Below are 12,592 nucleotides of genomic sequence, written 5' to 3'. Positions count from 1 at the left end.
GAAATGTCTGTTTATGTCTTCTGCTTATTTTTTAGTTGGGTTGTTTGTTTCTCTGGTATTGATCTGTATAAGCTGCTTGTATATTCTGGAGATATATGTCAGTTGATTCATTTTCTATTATTTTCTCCCATTCTGAGGGTTGTCTTTTTATTTAGTTTCCTTTGCTTTAAAAAAATCTTTTAAGTTTAATTAGACCCCATTTGTTTATTTTTGTTTTTATTTCCATTATTCTAGGAGGTGGTTCACAGAGGATCTTGCTGTGATTTATGTCCAGGAGTGTGCTGTGTATGTTATTCTCTAGGAGCTTTACAGTTTCTGGCCTTATATTTAAATCTTTAATCCATTTGGAGTTTATTTTTTGTGTATAGGGTTAGGTAGGTGGTGTTCCAGTTTCTTTCTTTTACATGTAGCTGTCCAGCTTTCCCAGTACCACTTACTGAAGAGATTGTGTTTTCTTCATTGTATATTCTTGCCTTTTATGTCAAAGATAAGGTGACCACAGATGCATGAGTTTATCTCTGGCCTTTTAATCTTGTTCCATTCGTCTGTATTTCTGTTTTTGTGCCAGTACCATCTTTGTCTGGATGACTGTAGGTTTGTAGTATAGTCTGAAGTCAGAAAGATAGATTCTTCCAGCTCCATTTTTCTTTCTGAAGATTATTTTCACTGTTTGGGATCTTTTGTGTTTCCATACAAATTATGAATTTTTTGCTCTAGTTCTGTGAGGAATACATTGGTAGTTTGAAAGGGATTGTTTGACTCTGTAGATTGCTTTTGTCATTTACACAATATTAATTCTTCTAATCCAGGAGCATGGTATATCTTTTCATCTGTGCCATCTTCAAGTTCTTTCATCAGTGTCTCATAGTTTTCTGCATACAAATCTCTTGTGTCTTTAGTTAGGTTTATTCCTAGGTATTTGATTATTTTTGTTACAATGGTGAATGGGCTTGTTTCCTTAATTTCTTTTTTTGATTTTTCTTTGTTAGTGTATATTAATGCAAGGAATTTCTATCTATAAATTTTATATCCTGCCATTTTACTGTGTCCATTGATTAGCTCTAGTACTTTTCTGGGGGCATCTTTAGGATTTTCTATGTATAGTATCATATCATCTGCAAAGAAAGAGAGTTTTACTTCTTCTTTTCCAATCTGGATTCCTTTTATTTGTTTTTCTTCAAAAAACCCCCAAATAACAACAATAGGAAAAAAAAAAGGCAGAAAAATCCTGGGCTTAGGTTGGGAAGGGTTTAAGCAGTGGCACAACAGCTGGAGTGAGATTTAGGTAGATTGAAGAAAGTGGGGAAAACCACTAGACCATTCAGGTATGACCTAAATCAAATCCCTTATGATTATACAGTGGAAGTGAGAAATATATTTAAGGGCCTAGATCTGATAGACAGAGTGCCTGATGAACTATGGAATGAGGTTCGTGACATTGTACAGGAGACAGGGATCCAGACCATCCCCGTGGAAAAGAAATGCAAAAAAGCAAAATGGCTGTCTGAAGAAGCCTTACAAATAGCTGTGAAAAGAAGAGAAGTACAAAGCAAAGGAGGAAAGGAAAGATATAAGCATCTGAATGCAGAGTTACAAAGAATAGCAAGGAGAGATACGAAAGCCTTCTTCAGTGATCAATGCAAAGAAATAGAGGAAAACAACAGAATGGGAAAGACTAGAGATCTCCTCAAGAAAATTAGAGATACCAAGGGAACATTTCATACAAAGATGGGCACAATAAAGGACCTACCAGAAACGGTATGGACCTACCAGAAGCAGAAGATATTAAGAAGAGGTGGCAGGAATACACAGGAAAACTGTACAAAAAAGAGCTGCATGACCCAGATAATCACGATGGTGTGATCACTGACCTAGAACCAGACATCCTGGAATGTGAAATCAAGTGGGCCTTAGAAAATATCACTATGAACAAAGCTAGTGGAGGTGATGGAATTCCAGTTGAGCTCTTTCAAATCCTGAAAGATGATGCTGTTAAAGTGGTGCACTCAATATGCCAGTAAATTGGGAAAACTCAGCAGTGGCCAGAGGACTGGAAAAGGTCAGTTTTCATTCCAATCCCAAAGAAAGGCAATGCCAAAGAATGCTCAAACTACTGCACAATTGCACTCATCTCACACGCTAGTAAAGTAATGCTCAAAATTCTCCAAGCCAGGCTTCAGCAATACATGAACCATTAGTTTCCAGATGATCAAGCTGGTTTTAGAAAAGGCAGAGGAACCTGAGATCGAATTTCCAACATCTGCTGGATCATGGAAAAAGCAAGAGAGTTCCAGAAAAACATCTATTTCTGCTTTATTGACTATGCCAAAAGCCTTTGACTGTGTGGATCACAATAAGCTGTGGAAGATTGTGAAAGAGATGGGAATACCAGACCTCCTGACCTGCCTCTTGAGAAACCTATAAGCAGGTCAGGAAGCAACAGTTAGAACTGGACATGGAACAACAGACTGGTCCCAAATAGGAAAAGGAGTATGTCAAGGCTGTATATTGTCACCCTGCTTATTTAATTTATATGCAGAGTATATCATGAGAAACACTGGGCTGAAGCACAAGCTGGAATCAAGATTTCCAGGAGAAATATTAATTGTGTCAGATATGCAGATGACACCACCCTTATGGCAGAAAGTGAAGAAGAACTAAAAAGCCTCTTGATGAAAGTGAAAGAGGAGAGTGAAAAAGTTGGCTTAAATAAGCTCAACATTCAGAAAACGAAGATCATGGCATCTGGTCCCATCACTTCATGGCAAATAGATGGGGAAACATTGGAAACAGTGTCAGACTTTATTTTTTTGGGCTCCCAAGTCACTGCAGATGGTAATTGCAGCCATGAAATTAAAAGACACTTACTCCTTGGAAGGAAAGTTATGACCAACCTAGATAGCATATTCAAAAGCAGAGACATTACTTTGCCAACAAAAGTCCATCTAGTCAAGGCTATGGTTTTTCCTGTGGTCACGTATGGATGTGAGAGTTGGACTATGAAGAAAGCTGAGTGCCAAAGAATTGATGCTTTTGAACTGTGGTGTTGGAGAAGACTCTTGAGAGTCCCTTGGACTGCAAGAAGATCCAGCCAGTTCATCCTAAAGGTGATCAGTCCTGGTGTTCATTGGAAGGACTGATGCTAAAGCTGAAACTCTAATACTTTTGCCACCTCATGAGAAGAGTTGAGTCATTGGAAAAGACCCTGACGCTGGGAGGGATTGGGGGCAGGAGGAGAAGGGAACGACAGAGGATGAGATGGCTGGATGGCATCACCGACTCGATGGACATGAGTTTGAGTGAACTCCAGGAGTTGGTGATGGACAGGGAGGCCTGGCGTGCTGCAGTTCATGGGGTTGCAAAGAGTTGGACACGACTGAGCGACTGAACTGAACTGAACTGAACTGAGTGAACATCCTTATTCAGGACCCTTGCCTCCAAAAAAGGTGCTGGGTAGGGATGGGGAGTGTCCCCCGCTCCACCCAGCTAAGGGAGCCTATTCTGTGCCTCCAGTTTGGGGGTGTGGAGGATCAGGTCTGGGTCCCCAGGAGACTACCTGGGCTGAGGAGGTAGGGGAACACTAGACAGGTTCTTGCTCCTCCACATCCTGAGGGACACTCCCCCTTCAGGAATTGCTCCCTCTCCTCTTCCCTCCTTCTTGTGCCTGGCAGACCTATGTGGGCTGAGGATACCCAGAGGGCTCCAGAGGGCGGACGGCTTAACCTGGAGGAAGGAAAGGGCCCAGAGGGAAGAGAGGGCCCTGGAGGGCAGGGGTAGGGGTCTTAGGGGGTGGAAAGCCTGGTCCAGAGGGTTGATTGGGCCTCTGGAGGGATGAGGGGGACCTCACAGGACTGCCCAGAGGGACTAGGAAACCAGGCCCTGGAGGGCAGAAGGCTGGGCATGGTGCCTCAGGAGGTTCCTAGGGCTGAGTGGGTAGGGGAACACCAGGCAGTTTCCTGGTCCTCAAACCCCATGGGAGCTGCTTCCAGCCTGCCTGCCCTTTTCTTCTCCCCACTCTGTCTCATGCTTAAAGGACCTCCCTGGGTGGAGGGGGCCTTGAAGGGTGGAGGATTCCCTGGAGGTGGATGATGCCCCACAGTGGAGAGGGTTTGGCTGAGAAGGTGGAGAGGGCTCCAGAGGTTGGAGGAAGCCCCTGAGGGCAAGGGACCAGGCCTGGGGTCCCAGGGATCTCCCTGGGGACAAGTATAAGGGGAACCTCAGGTACTTCTGCTAATGGTGTCTGAACCCCTAAGGATCCCTCCTCCTCCCCATCAAGCAAGCCTTCCTCTTCCAGTGCCTGAACTGCGCCCCTACCACCCAGGTCTCGTTGTCCCCCAGCAGCCCATCAGCCTTGACAGTCCCCTGGCCTAGACCTCCCCAACTCTTCCCTACCTAGTACCTGATCACCCCTGGGTCTTCTCCTGTCTGCTTCACTGTGGGGAGTCTCCACCAGTGTCTGGTGAGTATCTTAGGCATGGAGAGACACAGACTCTGTGTCTTCCCTGCAAAAGTTTTTTAAAGTACCAGTTTGTGACCAAAAAGTCTCAATTCAGGATCAAAGTGTCTAGTCAAAAATAACCCAAACTCTTAACTACATTGAATGTTAAAACTTTAGGCACAGAAACCTAAATATTTTAGGTTGCTTTCTCCATCCCTCCAGCCTCCCTAGCCCTTGTTTCTGACTTGGTCAGGGTCAGGAGCAGGTGCGAGGTGATCAGGGCCAAGGGCACAGTCTCATAGGGCCAGAACTGTATTGAGGCCGTATTGTGTCAGTGTAAAACTGCTTACCCTTTCTTCCTTGGTGTCTTGGGCAGCTTTTGGTAGGGTCTCCTACCGAAAAGGCAGGTCCCTTGGTATAGGTGAAGCCTCTCCATTTGTCTGTCCCCTGACTATCCTGCCCCGGAGAAGGCAGTGGCACCCCACTCCAGTACTCTTGCCTGGAAAATCCCATGGACAGAGGAGCCTGGTGGGCTGCAGTCCATGGGGTCGCTAAGAGTCAGACACGACTGAGCGACTTCACTTCACTTTTATACTATCCTGCTTCATGTATGTACTATAAACTTCTCTAACATTTTTGTTTTTACAAATTGATTGCAAAGTAAACTTGTTTGTTATATAAAATTTAATCATTATAAAAATACATAAATTAGAAAGCAGCACACCCCTCCATAATCTTGTCTCCCTAAATCAGTTGTTTTTCGAAGTTGTCTTTTTGGATATATTAAATAAAACTTTACAAAGTAAAACTTTTCATTTTAATACTTGAATTGATAATAAATTCATATGATTCAAAATTCAAAGAGTGTAAAAGTTGTAAGTAAAAAACTTCTTTCTACACCTGGCTTGCGATTTTTTAAAGAACCCAAGGTCAATTTGTTTAGGGAGATGGGGCCAGTATCCCAGGGACCTTCCTAAGCAGCCCGTACTCCGGATTAGAATATGTAGGTTCAAATCTTGGCTCTACCTACCAAGATTGTTGTGTGAACTTGGAAATGTTAGTTAACCTGTCTGGGCTTTAGTTTGTTTATTTGTAAATTGGGGATAAAAATACCACAAAGAAGCAATTTTATCCAACATAATCCTCTTTGCTTATCAGTCTGTTAATTCAAATATTTTAACTGGGAAATTGTGAGATAAATGATATACAGTCTATTAGTATTTTACTATGTTTAAAAAACCTATCTAATACTTAATGACTTAAAACTGACAAATATTTGTCATATTCTGTATGACGATTGAGTGATTTCTCTGGTCTCAGCCAGTTTGTTTGGACTGGGTGATCAAGGATGGCCTCATCCGTATTTCTTGAATCTTACCTGGGATGACTGCAGTCTTTCTTCATTTGGTTACTCATCATCAAGGAAGCCAGCATTTTTTAAAAAATTTTATTTATTTTTTATTGAAGCATAGTTGCTTTACAGAATTTTGCTGTTTTCTGTCAAACCTCAACATGCGTCAGGCATAGGTATACATATATCCCAGCTTTTTTGCGCATGTTCACCTGGTTGCATTGGGTTCTCAGCAGCGAGAAAGGCAAGCCCCAGTGCATGTTTTTTTGAAGGATCTCCCATTGTGATGTTTGCTAATGTTCCATTGGCCAAAGATAATCACATGGTCAAGTCCAGATTCATGGCGGGGCAGGACAGAAACAAACTTTACCTCTTATTAGAGAGGAACAGCAGAGTCACACTGCATAAGACCTGCATTTGGGGAGGAATATTGTGATCATTTTTATAAATAATCTACCACACACATACCTCACACATTTTAATTTAAAATATTCATTCAACTTTTGACATAGATTCAGGTATTTTCTTTGAGTATGTTTCAGTTGATTGAATTCTGTATTCTCTTGCTTGTGTATACTACCTAATGAACCAGCTATGATTTCTAAGTTTTGTTTCCTTAGAACACAAGAACTTGAAGTCATTTGGAGAAATGACTGGAATGAGGAAGCCATACAGATTTTTAGAATCCTCCTCCACCCCATTTCATAGTGTTTCTCTCACACTTAAGTCAATTGGAGCTCATTATTTTAATGACCTTTTCTGTCTTCAACAAGATTTTCAAAACACTGATTTATGTGTTTCCTTGAAAATGATTTTAGTAACACTGAATTATACTGCACAGTTGTTAACAACTGGTACAACTGTTCTAAGCCATTTGGGTAGTAAGGATAACTGATTCTTGGTGACTCTACAGTTCACCTTATGAGCATCCTGGAGCAGGCCAAAACATGTATCAGTCAGGTTCCCAGAGGGGATGAAGAACCTCAGTTTAGCGGAAGTGGTTTAAGAGCTTCTAGTGTACTTGTCTGGGCTTCCCTTGTGGCTCAGCTGGTAAAGAATCCGCCTGCAGTGCTGGAGACCTGGGTTCGATCCCTTGGTTGGAAAGATCCCCTGGAGAAGGGAAAGGCTACCCTCTCCACTATTCTGGCCTGGAGAATTCCAAGGGGTTGCAAAGAGTCGGACATGACTGAGTGACTTTCACTTTCACTTTCATGTACCTGTCTAGTAGAGCTGTTGTGAGGATAAGCTTTGAAAATACCCTTAAAGTGCTTGAGACACTTCCTTAGCTCCTTTAAGTTCTCATTAATGTTAGTTGTTCTCATCATTATCATGATTGCTTATGTTGCTGTTATTATTATCACTGTTGTTAAGTCCAAGGAAGACCTTGGGATAAGGTGGAAATGGCATACGAAAGAATAAAAATGGTAGTCCCAGTACCATCAGGTAATACTAGAGGAGAGGCGATGAAGGTTGAAAGGGATAATCAAACTAGGGAGTTAAGGGCTTCCCTGATGGTGCAGTGGGTAAGAATCTGCCTGCCAATGCAGAGGACACAGGTTTGATTTGTGGAATGGGAAGATTCCACAGGCTGCACAGAACCACTAAGCCTGTGTGTATGCCACAACTACTGAGCCCATGTGCTGCAGCTACTGAAGCCCCTACACCTAGAGCCTGTGCTCTACAACAAGAGAAGCTCCACATAGAAGCCCGAGTACCACACTCACTGCAACTAGAGAAAGTCTGAGCGCAGCAACGAAGATCCAGTGCAGCCAAAAACAAAAAACAGAAAGCTGTAGAGATAGAAAACTCATGCAAGATAACCTAGACAATGGAGCTCTGTGAAATCAGTGATTCAGGCAAGGAGCCCAGAGAAATGGATGTATTAATTAAGAATTGTAATTTCAGTATGTTTATCTGAAGCAATATGACAAAAATGATGGAATGATTTCTGTTTATTTCCAAGGCAAACCATTCAATATCACGGTAATTCAAGCGTATGCCCCTACCAGTAATGCTGAAGAAGCTGAAGTTGAATGGTTCTATGAAGACTTACAAGACCTTTAGAACTAACACCCAAAAAAGATGTGCTTTTCATTATAGGGGACTGGAATGCAAAAGTAGGTAGTCAGGAAACACCTGGAGTAACAGGCAAATTTGGCCTTGGAATATGGAATGAAGCAGGGCAAAGGTTAATAGAGTATTGCCAAGAGAACGCATTGGTCATAGCAAATACCCTCTTCCAACAACACAAGAGAAGACTCTCTACATGGACATCACCAGATGGTCAACACTGAAATCAGATTGATTATATTCTTTGCAGCCAAAGATGGAGACGCTCTATACAGTCAACAAAAACAAGACCAGGAGCTGACTGTGACTCAGATCATGAACTCCTTATTGCCAAATTCAGACTTAAATTGAAGAAAGTAGGGAAAACCACGAGACCATTCAGGTATGACCTAAATCAAATCCCTTGTGATTATACAGTGGAAGTGAGAAATAGATTTAAGGGACTAGATGTGATAGATAGAGTGCCTGATGAACTATGGAATGAGGTTCGTGACATTGTACAGGAGACAGGGATCCAGACCATCCCCATGGAAAAGAAATGCAAAAAAGCAAAATGGCTGTCTGGGAGGCCTTACAAACAGCTGTGAAAAGAAAAGAAGAGAAAAGCAAAGGAGAAAAGGAAAGATATAAGCATCTGAATGCAGAGTTACAAAGAATAGCAAGGAGAGATAAGAAAGCTTTCCTCAGTGATCAATGCAAAGAAATAGAGGAAAACAACAGAATGGGAAAGACTAGAGATCTCCTCAAGAAAATTAGAGATACCAAGGGAACATTTCATGCAAAGATGGGCTCGATAAAGGACAGAAATGGTATGGACCTGACAGAAGCAGAAGATATTAAGGAGAGGTGGCAAGAATACACAGAAGAACTGTACAAAAAAGAGCTTCACGACCCAGATAATCATGATGGTGTTATCACTCATCTAGAGCCAGACAACCTGGAATGTGAAGTCAAGTGGGCCTTAGAAAGCATCACTAAGAACAAAGCTAGTGGAGGTGATGGAATTCCAGTTGAGCTATTTCAAATCCTGAAAGATGATGCTGTGAAAGTGCTGCACTCAATATGTCAGCACATTTGGAAACGTCAGCAGTGGCCAGAGGACTGGAAAAGGTCAGTTTTCATTCCAATCCCAAAGAAAGGCAATGCCAAAGAATGCTCAAACTACCACACAATTGTACTCATCTCACTCGCTAGTAAAGTAATGCTCAAAATTCTCCAAGCCAGGCTTCAGCAATATGTGATCTGTGAACTTCCAGATGTTCAAGCTGTATTTAGAAAAGGCAGAGGAACCAGAATGGCCCACATCCCCTGGATCATGGAAAAAGCAAGAGAGTTCCAGAAAAACATCTATTTATGCTTTGTTGACTATGTCAAAGCCTTTGACTGTGTGGATCACAATAAACTGTGGAAAATTCTGGAAGAGATGGGAATCCCAGACCATCTGACCTACCTCTTGAGAAATTTGTATGCAGGTCAGGAAGCAACAGTTAGAACTGGACTTGGGACAGCAGACTGGTTCCAAATAGGAAAAGGAGTATGTCAAGGCTGTAGATTGTCACCCTGCTTATTTAACCTATATACAGAGTGTATCAGAGAAACCCTGGGCCAGAAGAAGCAGAAGATGGAATCAAGATTTCCAGGAGAAATATCAATGACCTCAGATATGCAGACGACACCACCCTTATGGCAGAAAGTGAAGAAGAACTAAAAAGCCTCTTGATGAAAGTGAAGGAGGAGAGTGAAAAAGTTGGCTTAAAGCTCAACATTCAGAAAAGTAAGATTATGGCATCTGGTCCCATCACTTCATGGGAAATAGATGGGGAAACAGTGGAAACAGTGAGAGTCCGTATTTTTCTGGGCTCCAAAATCACCGCAGATGGTGATTGCAGCCATGAAATTAAAAGACACTTATTCCTTGGAAGGAAAGTTATGACCAACCTAGATAGCATATTCAAAAGCAGAGACACTACTTTGCCAGCAAAGGTCCATCTAGTCAAGGCTATGGTTTTTCCAGTAGTCACATATGGATGTGAGAGTTGGACTGTGAAGAAAGCTGAGCGCTGAAGAATTTATGCTTTTGAACTGTGGTGTTGGAGAAGACTCTTGAGAGTCCCTTGGACTGCAAGAAGATCCAGCCAGTTCATCCTAAAGGTGATCAGTCCTGGATGTTCATTGAAAGGACTGATGTTGAGGCTGAAATCCAATACTTTTGCCACCTCATGAGAAGAGTTGAGTCATTGGAAAAGACCCTGATGCTTGGTGGGATTGGGGGCAGGAGGAGGAGGGGACGACAGATGAGATGGCTAGATGGCATCACTCAATGGACATGGGTTTGGGTAGACTCCAGGTGTTGGTGATGGACAGGGAGGCCTGGCGTGGTGTGATTCATGGGGTCGCAATGAGTTGGACATGACTGAACGACTGAATTGAACTGATTTGAAGCATGACAATTTAGAAGAAGGATTCTTAAATGCTGGTTCACAGACTGTTTGCTTGTTCCTGCGAAGCTTGTAAAAAATGCCAACGTTCTAACTTCTGAGTCTGTAGTGAGGCCCAGGAAGCTGTATTATGAAAGGCTGCTGCTCAGGTAGATTTGAATGCACGGCCAGGTTTGGGAGGGTGTGCCATGAACACATAGAGCACTGGAAGCCAAGGAACTTGGGCTGTAGTCCTGGGTCTAGAGAAGACTTGTTCTGTGACATCTCTGTGACTCCCTCAGACTTGTGTTTAGGGTCCGGAGAAATGAAGCATGTGAAGTATTTTAGTCCTTGTAGAGCCCTTGGCACATGTAAGGGGAGATTACATGTTAGGTGAGCAGCAGGTATTCTCTGTGTTCGACCCAACCTCAGGATTAAGGTTCCTCTCCCTGCTCTGCCCCTGCTCCATCCCTGACAGCCAAGCAAGGGACTTGACCCACATGATCTACATTCCCTTCCAGTTGTCAGTCCTTAACTGTGTTCTCTGCTTTGCAGACACCAAAGTACTATTTGTTTGTGTGGATTCTCATGGATATTCTTTCTGCAATTTTCATTGTTGCCATATTTTATTTTCATTGGTAAGCATATGTTTTTAATTTTATATGATTTTTCCCCAAAATAAAAATATAAATAAATCATTTTATGGAAATTTGAAGGAAAACAGTTACACTTGTCCCATAATCCCATGTGGCAAGTCCTCAGGAAGACAGGGTTTTCTCATCGGAACCTCTGATTTCTTCTCATGCTGCCTTCACACCCCTTCTCCTGTGTCTACCTGAGACCATATTCTAAGAATAAGGGCTCTCACAGGCTTCCCTGGTGGCTCAGATAGTAAACAATCTGTCTATAATACAGTAGACCTGATTTGACCCCTGTGTCAGGAAGATCCTCTGAAGGGAATGACAATCCCCTCCATTATTCTTGCTTGGAGAATTCCATGAACAGAGAAGCCTGGGAGGCTACAGTTCATGGTGTCACAAAGAGTCAGACACCACTGAGTGACTGACATAGCTAAAGCTTAATCAAAGCCTGTTACTGCAGATCCCCTGTGGATCAGTTGGGAGAGGACTGGAGTTGAAGGCTGTTCAGAACAAGTGCCTCCCCCTTCCCACCTTCCACACGATGGGGTTGCTGTGTAAAGAGCAAGCTCACCCTCCAGGAAACCTGGGTTTTAGTTCTGTTTTTTCCTGTAGTTGCTGGGTGATCCCGGGGAAATCACTGCCCCTTTCCAGGCCATAGTTTTTGTATTTGTCTGAGAAAATGACATTTGAGAATTCTTGAAGGGAAAATGCTACAAGATTCCAAAGTTCAGGGTGGGAGATGGAACATCTGGTAGAAGAATTTTTAGCTAGAAGAGACCATGGTCCTTAGATCTCATCATGCCCATTTTTTCCTCATTTGAGTTATCCTTTAAAAAGGAGGAAATTACAAACCCTCTGTTTAACATAGAATTTAACTGGATAATGTTCTTTTCTGGCCACTGCCTTGAATTGTTGCCTATTTTGGAGTATATCCGTGAGGCTCATGGATACTCTGCTTCCTTCCAGGTGGAAAGAGAGCAAAAAAGAAAAATTACTCAAGAGCACCAGCATTCACACAGGTAAAGTTAGAGGCCTAGCCCACTCTCATCATCCTTACCTATTGCCTCCAGGATTCTGGGCCTGCCTTAATGTTTCTGACAAGAGTTGAGGATGTCTGAAATTGGGGAGCGGGGACCACCGAGAAGTTGGGATAAATAGGTTGGGCACAGATTCTGGGGGCCCCTGGCATCAGGATTATTGTGGACTTTTATCTTCTAAGTGTTGACATTCCTTGGAAGGTTTTGAAATGGATATTTTTTGTTCACTGGTTCATATATTTATTTATCACATAGTTACTGAGTATCTACTTTGTGCCAAACACTGTGAGAGAGACTGAAGAAACTGAAAGTTGTCTATGGAGGGTGGATCAAGAGACGAGAGGACTGACCCACAGAGAGTGGTGAAGAAGTTGGCAAAGGCATAGCAATTCATACCTTTGGGCCAAATGCCTAGGTATAAGACAGTGAGCCTGCCACGCTCATCAGGGCTGTGTGCTGTAGGCGACTTTAGTTGTGATATGTATGTTGAATGGTGGAGGGAGAAAATTGTGGAGGGGGCATGCTGAAAAGAACATAGGCTCTGCATATAAGCAATCAGGAGATGGCAAATGAGTTCCAAACAACGCAGCAATATGCTTAGACTTCACTGTAAAAGGATAGAATAGCAGAATAACTTA

At 42.6% G+C, this 12,592-nt stretch overlaps 1 protein-coding gene across 1 annotated transcript in view; it reads left to right on the top strand.

Moving 5' to 3' along the window:
- Positions 1-12,592, top strand: part of LOC113886064 (glycerophosphodiester phosphodiesterase domain-containing protein 4-like) — a 131,646-nt gene that overhangs the window by 105,191 nt on the left and 13,863 nt on the right. Inside the window, exons 14-15 of the mRNA XM_027531999.1 lie at positions 10,832-10,914; positions 11,884-11,936. Coding sequence (XP_027387800.1) covers positions 10,832-10,914; positions 11,884-11,936 — 136 coding nt within the window. The remainder of the gene's footprint in view (positions 1-10,831; positions 10,915-11,883; positions 11,937-12,592) is intronic.

This window comes from Bos indicus x Bos taurus, chromosome 29 (assembly GCF_003369695.1).
Source record: "Bos indicus x Bos taurus breed Angus x Brahman F1 hybrid chromosome 29, Bos_hybrid_MaternalHap_v2.0, whole genome shotgun sequence".
In the NCBI taxonomy this organism is placed as follows: Eukaryota; Metazoa; Chordata; class Mammalia; order Artiodactyla; family Bovidae; genus Bos; species Bos indicus x Bos taurus.
Note: the sequence above shows the minus strand (reverse complement) of the source record. Positions and strands in the feature narration are given on the sequence as shown.